Raw genomic sequence first — 22,263 nt, 5'->3', positions numbered from 1 at the left:
TATGGGCATTTGGAGTTTAATTGCTTGTCAAATAATACACATAGATTTTAGGTGATGCATTAATTATTGTTACACAAAATTCACGTGAGACGGTCTCAGATATCAATTTGTGAGACAAATATTTTTATTTGGGTAGGGTTTTCTGATTTATTACTTATTTTGTAAATAGATAAAGTTGACACGCTTCATGAATAAAAATCCGTGAGATCTAAGAGACGTACTATTGTTGTTGTATTCAAATTTTACTATATGGTCTATAATTCGTTCATGAGAAATCGATTAATTATATCGATATACATTTATAATCTGTAATAAGGAATATATTGAGCAAATAAGCCAAACTTATATAGAAATAAAGTATTTGATATAATGAAAATAATTTTAAACTAGATACAAATTTGTATGATTAAATTCACTAATTAAAGCATATATAAAAAACTAAATTTATTTAAAAAGTTTTTTCAAAACTATCTTTTTAGTTTTTTTTTAAAAATAAATTAGATAATCCACTTCCATTAGAGTTAGAAGAACTTTCCACCAAATAAATATTGTTAAACATAAGTCCAAAAATAAAAAAGTCTAAAAATGTTGAAAAAGTCGGTCAAAGCTAAAAAAACCAACAGGAAATAGAAATGGTGGTTAGCTTGAGTTGTGGAAGATGTCTACAGATTCCTCTCCATCTTCACACACAGAGTCTCTCTGAGTAAAGGACAGGCTGGAACCATCCAAACTCAAACCCCACTCCCATTAATATAACTTCATTAATTATATTGTTGGCCCCTCTTAACAATATTCACTCAAATCATCCAAAACAAAACGATCAAGAAAATCCCATTATTATGATTAATTGTAATTTATAAAAGATAAATTTTCTAGATTATATCGGTGAATTCTTAATCGTAAATTGGTTTGAAAAAGCAAAGGAAGAGAGGTTGTTGGGCTTCTTTCTCAGCGACCCTTTATCTCTGCTTTCTTGCATACTCTGATTAGTTCTTTTCTCAGTCTGTGTTCTTTTTCTGGTTCATATTCCTTCCCTTATTGATTTTTTTGCGGCATATTTTACTTTAGGGTGTTCTCTATTTCATGCTTTGAGTGATTCCATAGCTCTTATTTCCACACACGTCTTCATCTAGTTTATTCCCTCCTGTGATTCTTCTTTTTTTATTTTTGCATATCTTTCTTGCATTCATCATTGAAAGGAAAAGTATAATCCATTCCCATTATCTCATTGTCTCAAGAAGGTATATTTTATTTCGCCTTTTTTCCTTCTGATGCTTCTCTTTTCCACGTTGGTTTGTCTTGAACTCCGTTTTCTTGTCAAGTTCCCTTGTTTTCCTTTCTGGGTTCTGCTGATCAAGCTTTAAAATTTTTTCTTTAGTTTTATGCAAAAAGATCGAGTCTTTTGAGTATTGTTAGTGTACCGTTCTTGTTTATTTTCGCTTTGGAACTCAAAATTTTCTTGGAATACGCCGTTGTGATCACAAGTTGCCCTCTTTTCTACTCTTGCTTTACTTAAAACGTATTCAATCCTCTGTATATACGGTTCTTGATTCAATGGGACTTTGCCATGGAAAACCCGTTGAACCGCCACAAAATCTTTCTGAAACTTCAGTACTCCCCGGTGATAACAATGATTCCACACTCAATTCCTTTACTGGGAAAACTCCCAAATTCTCATTCTACAGCCCGAGTCCACTTCCTAGTGCATTCAAGAATTCCCCTGCGCATTCCACTAGTGTTCCTTCAACTCCTTTGCGCTTCCTTAAGCGTCCATTTCCACCTCCATCGCCAGCTAAGCACATTAAAGCCTTGCTTGCAAGAAGGCATGGCTCTTTGAAGCCAAATGAGCCCACCATACCAGAGGCTAGTGAGTGTGAGATCATTGGATTAGACAAGAATTTTGGGTTATTAAAAAATTTTAACAGCCACTACGGGCTTGAGGATGAGGTGGGCAGAGGTCATTTTGGTTACACTTGCGCTGCTAAGGGGAAGAAGGGTAATATGAAAGGGCAGGATGTGGCTGTCAAAGTCATTCCAAAATCAAAGGTACAATCTGAAATGGATAAAAAATCCATCTCTTGCTTTTATCAATTATTAGAAGTTTGTGTGGTCTCGAATTGTTAGTTATTTATCTCAGGATATATGTCGTATTGTCCATAAATTGACTTATTGGATTATGGAGATGTTTTCAATGTTTTTGTCTTCTTTATATTGGTTTTTTTAGATCAAAGATACAGTTATAGCATTATATTACTAATTAAATGAATAGATTATTCGCTGTTAATGCTTGCGAGTAGTTTTCTATTATTTCAGATGATCTTCGCTTGTATATAAGCAATTGTATCATGAACTTTGCAATTTGTAACACTTAGTAGATATTGAAAATTATAGAATCCAAATATTTACAAAAATTCCGTGGCCAGGTTTCTCTCTTTTGAGTTTGGTCTATACAAGTGTTTAATTGATAGATCCTGAGCTTTTTATCCTTTTGCTTGTGACGATCTGTATTGGCTTGCAAGATTTTGTTTTCTCGTCAAGTTTCTGACGGAAATACCACTATTTTGATGGTTTTCAGGCGATGCAAGATTTTCATTTGAAAAGTTATACTTGCTGTATGATAAAAAAAATTGATGTAAAGGATGACCAAAAAGCTGAAGCTCTTATTTATTTGACCAAATCTTCTAAATATTATTTTGCAGATGACCACTGCTATTGCCATAGAGGACGTCAGAAGAGAAGTAAAGATACTCCGTGCACTGACAGGACATAAGAACTTAGTACAATTCTATGATGCCTTCGAGGATGAAGAAAATGTCTATGTTGTAATGGAGTAAGTTTGGACTGTTAACATCAATTAACTTGGTGGCAAAGCTATGGCTCTTCTCAAGTATATATATATACATGTATATATATATATTTATTTATAATAAACGATCTTCTCAAGTATATTTTAGACACTGAGAGATATATAATCTTACTTTTTCGTTGCCTTTTGTGGTCTCATTCAACTGCCATGTTTCAAATCCCCTCTGAACCTCATCCACGGCCTATCTAAAATCTGAATATTCACCTCCTAAAATTTTTTCCTCATCGCAGGTTATGTGAAGGAGGAGAATTACTGGATAAAATTCTGGCTAGGTAAAGCTTAATTCCTTTTCCTTTCCATTTTTACGAGTCTCTCTTCATTCTTGGTCTTTTATGTAATTTTACGTTTGTTTGATCAAGGGGTGGCAAATACTCGGAAGAAGATGCTAAAATGGTCATGGTACAGATTTTAAGTGTGGTTGCGTATTGTCATCTCCAAGGTGTGGTTCACCGTGACCTAAAACCCGAGGTACATCTACTGTCACACACTATTATTCAAGCCTTTTTCTTGCAAATATACCATAGTGCAATACCTTTATTTCATTAAATAGTCTCATTTGCCCACTCCTGAAGGAAAGTTATTCCGTTTAATCAATCTATTAGTTTTGCCGCATCAAGCCATGTATTGAGAACTCTGGTCTTATTTCCTTTAGTCATAGTTCTGGTAAGGGTTATATTCTAAAGTAGTAAAAATACATCAATGAATGAATGCGGTATAACTAATGATTAGCGTGGTTGTGCCATAAAAGGTCTACATTCACATCTGACTGCTAGAACTCTATTAATCTCTACTAGATTGGATCACAACCATCTCCTCTTCATATAGGTGAAATATGTTCGAAAATATACTTTGATTTATGGACCACTCTAACAGGAGCTTCCTTTATTTGGTGAACTTTAACTTATATTGCACAAATATTCTTCTAGTGTGTAATTAATCAACTGATCTTTGAACTTATAATATTTCTTCCACGAATGCCATGATTATCATTTAGATAGTCTGATAGCATGTCTGTTCAATTGTCGGTTTTCCATTTTCCTGGAAATATATATCAGCTAAAACACAAGCACTCGTACAATTCAATGTATACGCTTCATGAATATTTTTTTTCCTGCTTTTGTGGAGAATATGATAACTAGATACAACTAAAATGAAATTTTTATGTTGTCTCAGAATTTTCTATTCACATCAAATGACGAGCATTCCACTTTGAAAGCCATCGACTTTGGACTGTCTGATTATGTAAAGCCAGGTTGAGTTTATTGGAATGAAATACTTTTTTTGTGTTCTTTTCATTATTTTTGTGGTGTTAATCTAGATGGATTGATAATTTAGATGAACGATTGAATGATATTGTTGGAAGTGCTTACTACGTGGCGCCCGAAGTTTTGCATAGATCATATGGAACGGAAGCCGATATGTGGAGTATCGGTGTAATCGCTTATATTCTTCTTTGCGGAAGCAGACCGTTCTGGTCAAGGACAGAGTCTGGAATCTTCCGCGATGTTCTAAAGGCTGACCCCAGCTTTGATGAAGATCCATGGCCTTCTCTGTCCTCTAATGCTGTAGATTTCGTGAAGAGGTTATTGAACAAAGATTACCGGAAAAGGCTAACAGCAGCTCAGGCTCTTTGTAAGTCGGGTGGAAATATTTATAATGGATTCTGTTTTATCCGAAACGGGATTTCTAAACTGGTCTTTCCAGCGAGTCCACCAAGAAAATCTAGTGGAATAACTTGGAACCCAAATAGGTTGATGAAGTTTTTGATTTATAGGTCATCCATGGCTGGCTGGCAATCACACTATGAAGATCCCGCTGGATATGATTGTGTATAAGCTAGTAAAAGCTTATACATGTTCCTCTTCTCTGAGAAAGGCAGCTTTAAGGGTATGTATATTTTGACTGTAATAAGAAATAACTTTCACTGGTAATCTATTAATTATGATATTTTCTGTCAATTCCTTGGACAATTTGTGTTTCTTGTACCATCTTTTTGCATTTCAAGTTTATCTTCAGTGAAAATGGTACTCGTTGCAGATATGATTTACTGAGAAACCTGTTTGGCCATTGAAACAGGCACTTGCAAGAACGTTGTCGGTACCTCAGTTAACCTATCTAAGGGAACAGTTCCAATTGCTAGGACCGAGTAAAAGCGGATTCATATACCCACAGAACTTTAAAACGGTCATCTCTCTCTCGCCGCTCTCTGTATCTATTTTTAGTATTTTTAATCATCTTATCTTACTCTGCTGATTTTATTACTTCGCAGGCTATGTCAAAGATCTCCACCGATGCAATGAAGGACTCACGGGTTCAGGATTATGTCAATATGGTAATACTCTTGGTAACCCATTTCTCTTTCAAACGTTAGTTCTGTCATGGATTTTTAACAGATCATATATAGTTACAAGACTTACTTTTATCTGGTGATGACAATGGTTAAATCATATTTTCACGTGTCAATCAGGTGAGTTCTCTTCAATTTGGGAAATTGGATCTTGAAGAATTTTGTGCAGCAGCCACAAGTGTACATCAGCTGGAAGGAATGGAAACCTGGGAGCAACACGCACGCCTTGCCTATGAATTGTTCGAGAAGGATGGAAACAGGCCCATAAAGATAGAGGAACTTGCCCCGGTATTCCTCCCTTTGTTCTATCCCCTTTTTCACACGCACTTGTGCCCACATGCACATATATAGAGGCATGGAAAAACGTCCAACCTTTGCTTGAAACAAATTAAGGACTAAATTAGCCTTCTTTAAATTATAAAGATCGGCTTAAGATACATGGGGGAGTCCAGCATAGGGATGAGGGGGACAATCCTCCCTCCTTTCAGAATTTTTTTTGAAATTTTGTATCTAATGTTTATAAAAACTGCGAGTTTTGCTCCTCAAAATCCATGTAGTCTGCCATGTCTGTTCCTTCTTTCCCCCTATCTCCCTAATATCTGGATCCGCCCCTGTTTAGATTGGTTCAATTATTAATCGACGATGTTACAAATTCTCATGTCTCCGTCGCCTTTTGATAGGAGCTTGGACTTAGTCCATCCGTACCTGTCCATGTGGTTCTGCAGGACTGGATTCGACACTCAGATGGAAAGCTCAGTTTCTTGGGGTTCATCAGACTTCTGCACGGAGTTTCTTCTCGTGCATACCACAAAGCATGAATGAAATACGATCCAATTACTCAGCTGTTAATTGCCTTGAAAACATCTCCAAGAACCAAGAATTATAGGCTCAGATGCGAAGGTGTTAGCCATTTTTCAAAGCTGTAGCCATTTGCAGTGAAATGGTTCCCTTATTTTTTCTCAAATATATTTGATGCCAATGAATTGAGATGTAGGGGATAGTATAGATGAGATTAGATAACCAGATGTGTATGTAGTGTTAGAGAAAAGTTGAAATGTGAAGTGGTTTCTGTATCTTTTGTTGTGCTACCTTGTCTTCTTTATGTTCTGAGTTTCTTAATAAATCATGGTTGTGATGATTATGCACATTTATTAGATGTTGCTTTACCACTGTTTGATTCATATAGAACTATTTATCAATCATCGCCAACTCTTGCTATATTTCGAAATAAACACATTCAGAAAAACCCAATGCAAAAAAATATGCAACACGCACATTTAATTTAATCTTGCGGAATAGTCTATATCTGAACATGGCGCCAAAACCCTTGAAGAGCTTGCCGCTACGAGCAATCCACAAGGAGTAAATCATACGCGACATAATGAGGATAAGACATAAATAAAATTATAAAGATAAAAAAATATCATCATTTAGTTTACTAGACTGTGAGATGATGATTATTATTTATTTTTGGTAAATCATTGTAGTTAATATAATAATCTATAAATGACGTGAGTCAAATAAATCATATTAGATAAGTCTTATGCAATATATTTGATCTAAAAAATCTTGTTCAGATGCACACAAGACGAGCTTTAAGGCTTAATAATAATCTTTTTAACGAAAGAAAAATAAAATAAAAATTTGACTTGTAATTTTGTTATTATATGTTTGTTTATTTACGATTTTGAAAATTATGTCATAATTTTCAATTTTAATATTATATTTTTTGATTTTTGTTATGTTACAAGTAAATGTCATTTTGGAAAAAAAATACTAAAATTGTCGAACAAAATATATTAAGATTGAAATTTGATTTAAAATGAAAATTGGCATAAATTTTCTAATCAAATTAATTTGCATGTTTTTTTTTTAAATCTTTTCTTTTGAAATCAATTTGCATGCTTTGTAAATCATGAAAAATAGAGTAAACTAGATTTTTATGACTTTATTTATTTCCATTTTGGCTTGATTTCGATCCTGTTGACCGACTAAAATCACAGCTATTTCGGTTCCGTTTCCAAATTGGAATAACTGGATTATGATAATTCCAGTTTCTGTTCTATGGCGTATTGTGTGGTGTAGCTAATTCAAGAAATTCACTGGCTTCCATTTCTACATCCTGGTGATCACTCAAGAAACATAAATTAAAGAAAATGGTATTGGAAATTATGGAACCAAACAATTGTATTCGAGGTTGCTGCCACAGTCAGACGATCCCTCTTCATCTCCACCCTTCTTCTTACTCCATTGCTTCCCCAATTGCCCGAGGTATGTGTGGAAATAATCCACTCAACATTAATTTTTTCGAGGATCGTATATTCGTATATCAGCTATAAGTACACTTTTTGCTTAAATATCAACTGGGATTTTCTGGATTTTTGGTTTCAAGGGGCGGAGAGTGTGGTTTACGGAGCCATTCTTGATGGTACGAAAGTGGCCGTGAAGAAACCGATTTTATCCACTTCCGACGACCTCGACAAATTCCACAAAGAATTGCAAATACTCTGGTTATTTTTCTTTTTTCTTATGATATTTATCGGGAAAACACCAGGTTATGGAAATAAAATTCCGAATATTGTATGAGCTTAAAACGTAGACCTACTGTTGGCATATTTTTCTTTCTTGAGCTTCTGGGCCGCGGTATTGCGGTATCAGCATATTTCAATGTCAATTCCTTAAACACAATTCCTTTCTATATGTAGTTTTGCTTGGTCTTGTCACTTCTAGCATTTTTGCCTCCATTATGATAGACCTTGGTTATTTTGTTAGATTTACCGTCTACAACTTTTTAAACATACAAATATTGCAAGATTTGGTTATACAGATGAATGCATGCGTTTGAGTGGAATTTAGCCGCCCGTGGATAAAATTAGAATCCTTTGTGTAGAGCGAATTTGATAGTCTTTGTGATTATCATGTAATACTCATTTGTATTTGAATGCATGCGTTTGAGTGGAATTTAGCCGCCCGTGGATAAAATTAGAATCCTTTGTGTAGAGCGAATTTGATAGTCTTTGTGATTATCATGTAATACTCATTTGTATTTAGAAACAATATTTTTGGCGCACTATAAATTTTTCTTTTTAATATGTTTGCTGAAGCAAGGTAGATCATCCGGGAATATTAAAGTTGGTGGCGGCGCATGCAAGACCGCCAAGCTACATGTTTTTCTTGGAATTTTATGAAGCTGGAAATCTAGCCCAGAAACTACACGTTGAAGAATGGAGTCCAAGCATTGGTCAAGCAGTTAAAATCAACCTTTATTTAGGTATAGACACGCGTCTCTGATGAATCTTAGTAGTAGTTGGCGTGTCAATAAATTTTCTTGGTATATTGATGATTAAAGCTGGTGGGCATTAACTATCTCAGAAATTGATGGCGTGATAGAGTATCATCTTAACTGTGATGTGGTTGATGCTTTGCCTTTTGAATTACATTTGGTGCTTAAGTGTTGCTTGCCTCAAGTTCTTTGTTCTATCTTGGTTAATAATTCATTTTTTTTAAAAAAATTTAAAATTAGCTGGCAGCGTCAATCAGCAAAGTGGAAATTGTAATATATTCTTATTTTGTAACTCTTGCACGTTTGCATATGATAACTAAACTTGGTAAAAACAAAGCGTCAGGCAAATTTGTTCTATCATATGCTGTGACCACAAATGAAAATGGATATGCATAGCAGATTCTTGTTCTTTCAATCCCCAATTATTGCTAATTTGCACAATAACTTCGCTGAATTTACTCCTTTAATGATGGATTTAAGGTGAGTTTCATGGTGTGGGCAAAATTAACTAGCACTTAAGGTTATTGTATGTGTCTGTTATGGTATTTGACTTCTAGTTTTGTAGAGTTTCTGTCTTTTTTTTACCCCTTTTTTCGAAGTTGATCAACAAATGGAAATTTGGTAGTTGAACTGAAGAGGACATGCCACTAATTAGAAGTCATAAAGTTCATCTTGCTGCACCTAATTTGATTTTCTTCTCGAAACTGCCATAAAATTTGAATGAATTTGGGTTTTGCACGCCGACTAGAATTTAAGAACTCAATTAACATAGGGAACATATCGAATATCTATAACTAAATTGATAGTTGTTTCTTTCTCTTGTTTCAGATAATTTGTGAATAGGGAATTTTTTTACAGTGAAAGAAGTTGGTATGAAGTTGTTAATAATAAATTACCTAGGGAAATAGGTAAAATAAATTTCCATCCAAGATTTAAAAGTTGGTCTATTCTCAGTCTCGGTAAAGTCCATCTTGTTGCAATAGAAATGAACAAGAACAAATAAGTTTTAGCTAATGTAATAAAGATATTGATTATTGTTCCAAAAACTTAACTTTTTTTTTTAATGTCAAAAAGCTCAAGAACGAATGTGTATGGAATAGAAAGATTCCAACCCCCAAAGTAAAGAACTGTTACAAATAATGAAGAAACAAGTAGATTTAGATATGAAGCAACGTAAAATAAACCAAATTTGATACCTGACTATTCGGTTTGATAACCTGCTACTAATTCTTCTTCTGCTTCTGGTAAATCAAAGGGCGGCCATCGCACGGAAAACTATAACCAAAATCTTTTTTATTTGGCATTAACTTGGAACCACGTGCATCTAAAGCACTTTTTACCAAGATCAATGTAGTTGTATATAAACCCATAACAATAGCATGATGAACCAAAAAGTCTCCAGGACCTATTGTTAAGAATAATGAATTAGTATTTTCATTAACAACACTTAACCAACCCCGCAACCAGATGCTTCATGCGGGCCACTCGTTGAAGATAACAGTACATCGAACCCATATGAAGTTTTACCATGAGCCAATTGAATCCATTGAGCAAATATGGGTTGGATCAAAATTTGCTTTTCCGGAGTACCAAAAGCAAGCATGACATCATTATGAACATAAAGTCCCAAGGTATGGAATTCCATAAAGAGGTTGGGCCAGCTTAAATGAGATATGATGGCCTCCTTATGGTCTAACATTCTTGCCAATACATTATCTTCATTTTGCGCCGGATTGTAATCTCTAATAAAAAATATAGCTCCATGAGCAAAAGCTCCTGTCATGATGAATCCTGCGATATATTGGTGATGAGTATATAATACAACTTGAGTAGTAAAGTCTTGTGCTATGAATGCATAAGCATGTAAAGAGTACATGTGTTAAGCTACTAATGAAGTAATAACCCTTACAAGTGGGGAATGTTGGGGGCAAACCGGAAAAGTTTGGGTAGAGCCGGATCCAAACGTTGGCTAGGTAAGCGTCTTGTAGTAAGATGAGTATTTATGAACCTCGTAAATCATCCCCATGGGGGTGGGGAAGGGAGAGCCCCAATTGGTAGAAAAAAACCCACAACTCCTTGGGGTTATCATACACTTGGAAGAATTAGAAAAATGAATAAATATAGTGATAATTTAATTTGTCGCGGTAGTAAATAGACGAGAAAATAGAATTTCTTTTTTCGTCTTTACAAAAAAGAAATAGGAGTTAGCTGTGATACATTCACTAAAAAAAATCCTTTTTTTTAGTCTGGGGCGAACGACGGGAATTGAACCCGCGCATGGTGGATTCACTGCACGCCAAATTATGTGATGGAAATGGATTTATTTGACGAATATGTAATATATGAGATGGCAGATTAGCGTGGGGGTGGATGATGTGCTCCTGAATTGCAACTGTTTTTCTAAACAAGTAGATACAAAATAAGGTTCACTGGAGATCTATGTTGACTATGTTTTATCCTCCTCTTTTATGCCATTATGGTTAGATCCTTTGATGAGTTGACTGGCTGGTTTCTGAACAATCTATTCAGTGTTCTAATTTTTCTTTCTTCTTCTCTTTTGACCTTTTCAAATGACAGCTTCTTTGTTTTCTGTTTGCAGCAAAAGCTCTACAATATCTTCATAACCTTGGGATTGTGCATAGGGATGTGAAACCAGCAAATATTCTTGTAATGTCTTTGACGATCTTTTGATGCATCCAAACTTATTAACACTAACTACACATTTGAATTTTTTGTGAACTTTAATATTTTTACTTGCATGTGGCATCCATTGCTTTTATCTTGAATGAAATGATAATTTATGCAGTGTTCTGTGCAGCTTGACGAGAATTTTCATCCGCATTTAGCAGACTTTGGTTTAGCTGAGCACAAAAATAATCTTAAACAAGTTTCTGCAGCAGACTGGAAATCTGGCAAGCCAACAGGTGGCTTCCACAAAAGAAATATGGTCGGTACTCTTATTTACATGGCACCTGAAGTGCTAAGAAAAGAGATACACACCGAAAAATCTGATGTCTATAGCTTTGGAATCACAATCAAGTAAGAACTTCCCAATGATATGTTATGTTTTCAAGTGATGAAAAGTGAATGTTGTTCTCATGCTTAACTAATTCCTTGAAATGATTCTCTGGAGCATTTTTTTTAAATAGTTGTTTAGCAATCATGAGAAGCAAAATTGTTTCAATAATTTGTTTGAGGTCTAATCTGTCGCATTTTCATATTATTAAAATTCACGTGAGCTGATTCAAAAAAAAATCACTTGAGCTTGAGTTATAAGAGCTGTTGGCCAATTCAAGATGCTACTGATGCTTGTGATTGAGTATATAGCCTTGCATTTTGTGCTGCCGATGCTTCGAAGAAATTGATCTCACCTTTTGCTATATCTATTTTAGTTATTTTCTTGAGAAGTAGATGTCTAGTTGGGTGGAGTTAAAAGGTTATGAAGTGGAAATTACAGTTTGGCTTTAAAAATGAAATTTATTGAAGATCTGAGATTAGGGTGCATTTTTCTATTGCAGTTGCCTAATGGGTACAACAAGAAACCTCTAAAAGCCTTGACTAGGGGTCCCTCAATATCAAGACTTTATGATTGGGTTCTGCTTATTGTAGCTGCACCATGTTTAAGGAATGATGAATTTTGAGCATGAAGAAAACGATAAAAATAACTATACGATAGGCCTGCGTAATTGGAGAACAATTTTACTTCTTTGAATTTATTACTGAAATGTAATTTTACCTCTTTATTTGTTCCCAAATTCTGTGATACTTGATCCTCTATATGTTGCAGTGAGCTTCTTACCGGTGTAATCCCATATACTGATCTTCGAGCAGAGGCACAGGTTATCACTTATTTTCTTGCTTTTTTGTACCAAGAATACTGGAGAAAAAGGGAAATTAATGTGGTGGAAGGTGGAGAAATAAAGTAAAAATTTACCTTTTCCTTTGTTTCCGCATACTCGTTTGAAGAAAAAGAGCGTCAGTTAATTTGTATAGAAAGGTTAAGTTGTGTCAATTAAATAATGGTGTACTTTATTTTTTCTTTGCAAATTGTGCCAGGTTCTATTGCCTGCGCTGTTGCGAAGGAGAAGACTAGGCCTTTGACACCTAGTCAGAGTATTATCATTCTTGTGTCTACCACGAATTATAAGATTTTATTTTATAATTCTTGTATCTACCACGAATTTGGCAGGAAGACAAAGGGCAAAGGGCATCTAAGAAGTCATGAAAACTTCATGAGAAAACATCGGTTTGAAAATCGATTATGCTTGTACAGTGATGGTGACATTTTGCACTTTTGACCTTGTATTTACTGCAAAATCGACTACTATCAACTTCTAGTTTGTTAGGAATCATTGCATCTTGTATTCCCATGAGTTTTGCCCTCGAACACGTCTTCCAGGTCTTCTTTTGAGCAGCCTTTCTCTTAGTATTGGTCATGGAACTTCTTAAATACAAAACAAAATCATATAATTCGGTAATCTCAAAATGCAGTTCAAGATAAATAATACTAAACATGCTGAGTTCGTGTAAAACAGCCGCATTGTTTCCTTTTGTTTTGAATTTAAATTTTTTATATTGGTAGGTCATTATTGATCTTCTGGGCTTATTACATTTAACATGCTGGTGGCAGGCGCATACAGTCTTGGAAATGAACTATACTGAGCAGCAACTTACAGCTGCTGTGGTTTCTGAAGGCTTGCGACCAGTTCTAGCTACCCCTGAGTCCAGTGCTTCAACCAAGTTCATCTCTTTGATACAGAGATGTTGGGATGAAAACCCTCAAAAGAGGCCATCTTTCAATGAGATTGTTTCAGAACTTGATGTAATGTTTGAATGCGAAAAAGGAGTGAATAAAGAAGACGCCTTTGTCAACTCTCGTATGTCTTGTGGGCATACCCATGAAACAACCGTGCAAAGTTATCAAGAACCAATTAACTGGTTTGCCCATGGCAAAGGGTTTTCACCAAGTGATTTGCTTACTTCTCATAATGTTCTGGGCACGTGGTTTCACTCTTCAAACAATTCTTTGGCGTACCACCCAGTTCTCTCTTGGGGTTCCTTCTCAACTTGTGGAAGAAGAGAAACCATGGAGGATTCACATTTTTTACTACCCAATTTCTGTAATGAAAAGGATGTCCATTTTTTTGGGATTTTTGATGGTCATCGAGGTATATGTAAATTCACTTTCTAATGGCATCAATGCAAACTCTAGGGATTATTAACTCTCGAGTTACTGTTTTCCTGTTCATTTGGGGAAAAAGGGTAAATAGATTAAGAAAATAAGGTTAGAAAATATCTCTTTCAGAGATAAAAGCTGCCTTTCTGGTTGAAAATTGGGGGAAGAGGAATGAATGTTTTCTTGCGGCAAGATTTGTCAATTGCCTGGTCACTCAGTACTTTGTTTTATGTTCAGCTATTATAACTGTTTGACCTTTTGAATGTTTTGCAATTGACTTGTGCAAATGGCATCAAGAAACAAATACAAGCTCCTGTATTATGTGCAGGTGCAGCTGCTGCTGAGTTTTCAGCTGGGGCTCTACCTGAATTTTTGAGGACTCAGATTTCAGCGAGCAGGTAAAACTCTTCTCCTTATAATCTAATTTTGCGTGTTGTAGAGTTAGTTATCTTTATGTATCTAACTTGTGTGCAGTCCTTCTAAAGCACTAGTAGAAGCTTTTGTTAGGACCGATATTGTTTTCAGGAATGAGATAAACTCTCAGCGTAAATTAACCGGAGTTATTCAAAAGGACTTCCACCCTGGTTGTACTGCAGTCACTGCTCTTATAGTGAAAAACAAGTTATTTGTTGCTAATGCCGGCGATTGCAAAGTGATTTTATGTCGTACAGGGAATCCCTATGCTTTAACCAGGGTGAGCTGGAATTTATGTAATTATATAGGTCCTCCTGATGTCCTTTGAGTTTACCTCAATCCCATTTTTCCCTCTTTCCCTAGAATTCCTTGGTCCACCCCTGCAAGGTATGTGCGTTTTTTTTTAACTGGACTACTTCAATATAGTAGGACCATGTTGCTAGTTGTCTTGAAGAGAGAGAGCGTGTCATTAGTGCTGGTGGTGAGGTTAAATGGCAGCTTGATACATGGAGGGTTGGTCCTGCCGCTCTCCAGGTAATTCACTTAAGTAAAATTAGTGTTACAATTTTTTTTGATGGAGGACAAGTTATAAATATGTGCATTTTGTCTCCATAATGTTTTGTGATTTCTGTATCCGATATTGCTTTGTCTTTTGTCATTATGTTCTTTTATCAGGTGACAAGATCCATTGGCGATGATGATCTAAAGCCTTATGTAACTGCAGAACCTGAGGTTGATGAAACTTTACTATCGGCAGAAGATGAATATATAGTAAGTCATATTTATTTGGGAAGCCATTTGCAATAGATATTCGGGTGTATATAATTTGTTGCCTAAACTCTAGAGTCTAGATATTTGTTGCCTAGAATCCAAGTTATGGTTTTCCTTGCATGCTCTTCTAGATAAATATTTACATCTTTTTTCTTTTCTATGGGTTATAATATTTGTAATTAATTTTGCAGGTGATGGCCAGTGATGGGCTGTGGGATGTCATGAGAAACGCAGACGTTGTTAGCATCATCAGAGACACAGTGAAAGAGGCTGGAATGTGCGCGAAGAGATTGGCGACTGAAGCTGCAGCACGAGGCGGCAATGATAACATTACGGTTATCGTTGTTTTCTTACGTCCAGTATCTACGGCAGAGAGAATTTACTAGCTGTGATATTATGTTTTATTCGCGTAAATTTGATTTGTAAAAATGAATTGGGTTTCGAACCTTATATTTTTCTCTAAAAATTTCAGATGAGTTATGTTATGAGATGTTTAGGTGCAAACAGTAATAAATATGCTTCCTCCATATTTCCCTATGTTATTTTTCTTTCAAACACTCAAAATTTCCATTTCATAGTAGGGACGACATAAATTTTGAACATTATATATATATTAAACGAATCCTAATTATAAAGAAAACAACATTCAAATTTTGTCCAACATATATTTTAATAAATATTTAATTAATTTGATTATATATTTCTAATTCATGAGAGTTGGACACTCGCAAGTGACTAACTAAGTTATTGTTATTCTTCTACTAGTGTCAATTCTCATCATGTCATCTTCCATGATGTCGTGTAAGCCTGGTGGAGGAGGGGTTCTGGTAATTTAAGTAAGAGTAAGTCTTTTATGACACGAGCTTATGTTAATGAGAAGGGTCGATCCGACCTACAACTAATATTTTTGCTATCAAAATTTATTTTTTCATGAATTTGATCAGGTTATAAATTCGTCTCATAAAATTGATCTGTGAGACGACCTCACAAAAGTTTTTGTATACAAGCAAAAAATCTTTTAAAAAATATTAAAACTAACACTGTCAAATTTGGTTGGGTATTCGAGATTATTTTTTTTAAAAAAAAATTGATTACATATACTCGAGTTTTTTTTTTTTGGAAGATAGGTAATCGAGATTTTTAAGATTAATAAGGTATTGCATTGGAGAGTCTTCAATTCACTAACGACGACATTTGTCGTGATATTATTTATGGTTTAAATAATCCTAAATGGGTATTACACAATCTGATTGTGCACAATAGACACACACACACAAAAAAAAAAATTAATATTTAACATTTTATTCTACTTTAACATAAGAGTAAAAGACTCATCTTCTCCAATTTTTGGTGTAAGATGGAGAGATCAGAACAAGACTGGGTTTTTACCATACTTTTTCTGCATGGTTCTCTTCAATTGTGAGTTCATTATATTACTACATGTTTTCAATTTATTTCTTTGCTTAATTATTTGGAGTAACTGCTACTTTTTTTAACATTAATTAATAATTGATTTGAGGTTATATGTATTAATTTAGTGCTCAATTTGTTCTTAGAAATATATCTATCCTTAGACTGGAAACAATGCACTTTTTTTAAAAATTTATTTCCATCTCTAATTATTGCAGAAACAAGTGTTTTCTTTTTAAAGAATAACAAATTATGATAGATAAATAAGCAAACATCTGTTTCGAAGTTTCAAAATATTTCTTGTAAGAAACCAAAAGAGTGTATTATTGGGGAAAATAAGCAAAATAAGTTTTTGTTGTTGTTGAAATTAAATGACTGAAATAAATGCAATATATAACTGAAATAATAAAAATTAACATATATAACATCTATAAATAGTAACAAAACAGCTGTGACATAATGAAGTAGGATATATAGAATGAAATTGAAGTAAAATAGGAAGGATAAAAAAATTACAAAAATATGTAAACGTGATTAAACAGTTCGAATTTAAAAGCAGCAGTAGTAGGATCCTGTTTATGCCTCTGGAGTTGTTCCCAAAAAATGTTTTTTTCTTTTAAAAAAATAATAATAATTTTTTAATTATATCTTATTTTTTGTCGGAAAAAAATAGAGACAAGCTTTATTCTTTTCTTCGACTTTCAAACAGGACCATTAGCATACTTACAGATTTTGTCCTTTTAGTTTTTCTAAAACAACACATTAATTTCCCAAATACTTGAATATCTGTGGATAACTGCATTTTATTTATATGTATGATTTTACCATCTATTTCATAAAATATTAGTTTTCTTTTAGTTATTGGTTAAGTGTTTATATAATCGTTCTTAACAATATTTTCTGGACTTAAATAGCATAATTTATTTTTATAAAAAAAAATTATGACAGTTTATAATTATTTTAATCATGGATGTAATTTTTAATAAGATTTATTAAAATTAGTTAAATTAATTACAATTATTAGTTACGATACTCATCGAATTATTGAAGTATGATGATTATTTTGTTTAAGAGTCGGGGAGAGGATTGTTAAATTATTAACACGTGGGGTATTGTCTGGCTATTTGGTTTAGTAGCCATATCAAAAAACCAAATTAGTTTATTCTCATATTTTATAATATCTTGTAGTAGAGATAGCAAGATGTTAAATAATGGAAAATTTGCATAATCAAATAAATTGTAGGTTGCGACAATATATATGATCAAGAAGATACAAATATATTGGACAAAAACTTGAAATTTCAGTTAAATTATTTTAGTATAAATAATAAAAGATAAAAAAAAAGGCAAAAACTTGTGTGAGACGGTTTCACGGGTCGTATTTTGTGAGACAGATATCTTATTTGGGTCATCCATGAAAAAATATTACAGACAGATATCTTATTTGGGTCATCCATGAAAAAATATTACTTTTTATATTAAGAGTATTACTTTTTATTGTGAATATCGGTAGGGTTGACCGTCTCACAGATAAAGATTCTTGAGACCGTCGCACAAGAAACCTACTCTAAAAAAAATTAGTACCACCAAAAGGAGTTTAGATTTGGTAAGAAGCATTTGGCCTAGTGACAAATGTGAGATCGCAAAATTTATATGATTTTGAATTCAAATCTTATTTATGAGTAACGTCGATAGTAGTTACGATCCCACCACGTTGTAAAAAACAAGGTTTGGATTTGAGAAAATTGTCGAACATGATAGAATCCGGAATCCCAAGCAACCGTGCCCGTGTGGATTAGCTATTTAAAGATTAATCCATGGCCACTACTACAAAAACGGCAAACGACAACCGATAAAATCCGTTGTCGTAGCCATTTTAAAACTGTTGTAACTGAGGGTGTTATTGAAAGTCCGTTCAACGACAACGGTTTTTATCCGTTGTGGTAGATCAAATTTGCGACGGATTTTAAAAACCGTCGCAAATAAAAATAGCGACGGGTTTGAATAAAACCGTCGCTAATTCAAAATTAGCGACAGGTAGCAATGAAGTCCGTCGCTAAGTTAGTAATCAAGATTTCCGTCGCTAATTTGTTTCGAAAAATAAAAAAAATTACTTTTAATAATTTAATAAATCTAAAAGAAACTAATAATCCAAACTAAAATCGTGTAAAAGAAAAAAATTTTATGTGTTGTGAAGTAGTAAAATCTTGTAAAAGAGAAAAATTTTAAGTGTTATGAAGTGGTTAGAAAAATTTTACGTGTTGTGTGAAAGTGATAAAATTGTGTAAGAGAGAAAAATTTTAAATGTTGTGTGAAGTGATAAAATTGTGTAAGAGAGAAAAATTTTAAGTGTTGTGTGAAGTGATAAAATGGTGTAAGAGAGAAAAATTTTAAGTGTTGTGAAGTGGTGAGAAAAATTTTAAGTGTTGTGTGAAGTGATAAAATGGTGTAAAAGAGAAAAATTTTAAGTGTTGTGAAGTGTTGGGGAGGAAATGGATATATTTATAGACAGTTTGCGACAGGTTTTGGTTAAACTGTCGCTATTGGCGACGGTAAATGTTAAACCGTCGCATATTTTTATTTGGCAACGGTTTGGATTTAAACCGTCGCTAAAATTAGCGACGGTTTCAGAAAAATGTCGCTAATTTTAGCGACGGTTTTTATTAAACTGTCGCTAAATTTAAAGATGCGACGGGTTTTTTTAAAACAGTCGCTAAAATTAGCGACGGTTATTTCATAGCCGTCTCTAATTTAAAATTAGCGACGGTTTTGATAAAGTGTCGCTGAATTTAAACCGTCGCTAAATATTGCAACGTATTCCAAAACCGTTGCTGTTTGTCAAAAAACCAACGCTCAAAGACAACGGTTCTATAAAACCGTTGTCATTGATCCCAAAAACCGTTGTCTTTGACCCCCCAAAGACAACGGTTTTTGACCCTAAAAGACAACGGTTTTCGATAAAACCATTGTTAAAAAACATACGACTAACGGTTTTTATATAGTGGGCGTAACATTTTCCGACTCTTCAAGTTTCCTTCTTGAAACCGTTGATTCTCTCTCTTGCAAAAGACCTGAAAACTATTTGGGCTTTATTATTACAGTTTCATCGTAAAAAATCTCCAAATCTGCATTGTCGGGGATATACACACATACATGCATACACACGCTTGAGATTGAGATACATGCGCGCGCGTAATTATACGTATTCGTATTGTATTTATACGTGTCGATCTCTCTGTCTTGCTTTTTTTTTTTTTTTTTTTTTTTTTTTTTTTTTTTTTTTTNCATCAATCAAGTACCCTCTGTGAGTTTCCCATCTGGGATCCGACTAGCTAGGGTTTCTTTGCTTAATCTTGTGCCGATGCTTCGGCCCATCTGTCATTGCTTATTTTTCCAAATCTTGAAGGTGAACAAGTATGGAACAGGGAAGATTATTCAGTGGGATTTTGTTAATTAAGTTTATCTGATGGATGATGGAGACGGAAAATCATCAGAAGAAACTGAACCAAGCTTCAACTTGGATGAGTGGATGAAAGAACTCTTACCCGATGATGAAGTTGATGCCACGGAATCGGGGTAATTAATTTTTCGCCATCTTAAAATGTCTGATGATTAACGCCTCCATCTCACGAATATCGATTTTAGTAATTATTATTTCTGCGCAGATTTTTTATTGGAATTTGAAGTGTGTAAATAGTTGCATATATCACTCCATGGCTAATTTTCTTTTTCAACTCAATTTTTTCCTTAAACTGATGCTTCACGCGCAGTAATTCAATTTGCTGGTTCTTTGTTGATCTGACAAAAGGAAGATATGTATGTTGCATGCATAATTCCTCAACTCCTATTTGATTTTATTCTAGTTTTTTAATGATTCCTAACCTGAATTTTGGGTTATTTTTTGACATTCACTAATCGAACAATTGGAAATCAATAGATTGGGAAATTGATAGTACTTTTTGCAGTTGCTTGTAAAAGATATCTTATATATGTTAAGGTTTCAGAAAGTCTGGATTCTTTTGTTTTTGGTTGAAATTTAATTACTTTTTTTCCCTTAATATATCGAGCATGATTGAGGTATAAGTAGTAACGTAATTTGTAGTTTTATATTGTTTTGGAATGTAATCCTGGTAAAGATCTACTCTTACTTACTTGTTTAGTTGCTTTGTGTATCTTTTACTTTTTAAATTTTTTAATCAGATACGCTTCACGTCTGATTTTGTGAATGGATAATTTTCTCATTTCATGTAATAATTTGCTCTATTGGCCTTTCTTTTTTTTGGATTGGAATATTAATATGGAACTTAATTGAATCACAAAGAACAGTCCTTTTACTACTAACAATTTAAGTATAATTTTTTTTGCCAAGATGGGGATATGCATTTCATTTTAATGTTGTTCAACTAGTCCTTTGATCGATGTTGTGCAAAAATTTTGGGAAAAAATTTGGCATATTCCTTTTCTTTTGGACTTGGAATCTGACGTCCGATGCATTGCTGATTCATTAAGTATATATCAACATTGCAACACACTTGCAGTTAATTTGTTTCTTTTTCATATTATCTTTGACAGCAAATTAAGACATGATATTGTCGTGTCTGGTCGACCGTTCCTTGAAATATTTAGCACCTCTAATTCTGTGCTTAAATATGACGTCATTGGCGAAACGTCATGGACAACAACCAGTTAGCTAATTCAAGTCAGCAGTTAGCATGCCGATTAAAGAATAATTAATATACTCCATAGCGGCATTAAATTTAACTTTCTGTGAGAAATAGAGTGCAACTAAATTTCACAATTATGTTTTCTTTTTAATTTCATTTAAATTGTGTTGAAACCTATTTTATGAAGAAGTTGGAAAACAATGGTAATGATTTAGAGTTCTCATAATTACGTGCAGGATGGGGCAAGCTGGAATATTATTGCCATCCCCAAGTGTAAATAATTTTAGCCAGGAAAACATATCTGTGCAGATGGAGAAAAGCTATCAAAATGATGCAACTTCTGTAAGTTTCCTTCTCCAATGTTCCTAGCTCTAAAATTTTGGCATTTAGCTATCAAGAATGGAAACTGATTTAGCATGAATTATTTTATGAAACCATTAAGATAGTTGGTTCCCTTATAATATGAAGCCAAATTAAATTAAAACAAGATCTATTTTGCGAAAGTAAAATTTAATTTCTTGAATACATGAATTATCTTCTTCGCAGTTTTTGTAATTATTGTTTACGAAATACAATTTTACTTACTATTAACGAATGGTTTAACGTGAATATACAATAACACCTATCATAGGGATGTTAGAATCAAGATCCTATTATGTTTTTAATAGCCCACACCTTATATCCAGTAGTAAATTATTGTGTCATGTTCCCCTCCAAAAAGATATGTTTTTGATATTTCGGAATGAAAGTAATTCTTATTTGTTTCCTTAATTTTAGGATATCATTTCAGAGGATTAATAAGTTTATAATACTTCATAGTTATTTTTCTATATTTGATTTAAAGGAAGTTCTGAAATATTTGGATTTCCAGCTTCATTTCGATTTTTTTTATTAGAATTGACATTGTAGAATATAGGATAGCTAAGAAATTTCCTGAATAGTTCAACTGAAATTAGTATGACTTAATGCATTATTTTCTGACTGTAAAATATAGCTCGTTGTGCTTTTTTTACTTCATTGTGAATAATTCTAGCAGACAGTTTGCATTTGCAAAAGTTAGAAAGACATACAGTAACAAAACATCTTTTGATGATGAATGCTTCATGGTATATATTACTATAGTCATTTTCATAATGCTCGAGATTTTTTTACGATTGATTTGTTTCATTATCTGCAGTCAAATGTCTTACCCAGCATATGTCAGAACTCGAAGTCAATGGTTTCTACTTCAGGTATCTCTAGAACTATGCATAGAGGCTAGCTAGAATGATCCTCCACACGTATGTTGTTTTAACAAAATTTTCTTCAGAGATGTCCCATATATATCTATTA

General features: G+C 33.7%; 2 protein-coding genes across 8 annotated transcripts; both read left to right on the top strand.

Annotated features, from left to right (window-relative positions):
- Positions 1–821: 821 nt before the first annotated feature.
- On the top strand, positions 822–6,362 carry LOC140961371 (CDPK-related kinase 1-like). The gene is made up of 11 exons (XM_073419858.1): positions 822–2,046; positions 2,700–2,830; positions 3,097–3,138; positions 3,226–3,334; positions 4,040–4,118; positions 4,202–4,498; positions 4,641–4,753; positions 4,943–5,050; positions 5,136–5,198; positions 5,334–5,501; positions 5,894–6,362. Exons 1-11 carry the CDS (start codon positions 1,555–1,557, stop codon positions 6,029–6,031), a joined length of 1,740 nt encoding a protein of 579 aa, XP_073275959.1. The 5' UTR covers positions 822–1,554; the 3' UTR covers positions 6,032–6,362.
- A 770-nt stretch (positions 6,363–7,132) lies between these two features.
- Positions 7,133–15,357, top strand: LOC140961193 (protein kinase and PP2C-like domain-containing protein). Of its 7 annotated transcripts, none has more exons than XM_073419547.1 (12): positions 7,140–7,484; positions 7,606–7,723; positions 8,318–8,484; positions 11,096–11,163; positions 11,303–11,535; positions 12,284–12,335; positions 13,127–13,664; positions 14,001–14,070; positions 14,147–14,366; positions 14,516–14,620; positions 14,762–14,857; positions 15,049–15,354. In XM_073419547.1, the coding sequence occupies exons 1-12, from the start codon at positions 7,370–7,372 to the stop codon at positions 15,241–15,243; spliced, it is 1,977 nt and encodes a 658-aa protein (XP_073275648.1). In that variant the 5' UTR covers positions 7,140–7,369; the 3' UTR covers positions 15,244–15,354. The 7 variants fall into 7 exon arrangements, 6 of the variants coding, with proteins under 6 accessions (XP_073275653.1, XP_073275648.1, XP_073275650.1 ...); XM_073419548.1 differs by having other exon boundaries at positions 7,142–7,484; positions 11,315–11,535; positions 15,049–15,351; XM_073419550.1 differs by having other exon boundaries at positions 7,378–7,484; positions 7,606–7,882; positions 8,322–8,484; positions 15,049–15,357.
- Positions 15,358–22,263: the final 6,906 nt, after the last annotated feature.

This window comes from Primulina huaijiensis, chromosome 16, assembly GCF_012295235.1.
Source record: "Primulina huaijiensis isolate GDHJ02 chromosome 16, ASM1229523v2, whole genome shotgun sequence".
NCBI classification, from domain to species: Eukaryota; Viridiplantae; Streptophyta; class Magnoliopsida; order Lamiales; family Gesneriaceae; genus Primulina; species Primulina huaijiensis.
This window is presented reverse-complemented; position numbering and strand designations above follow the sequence as displayed.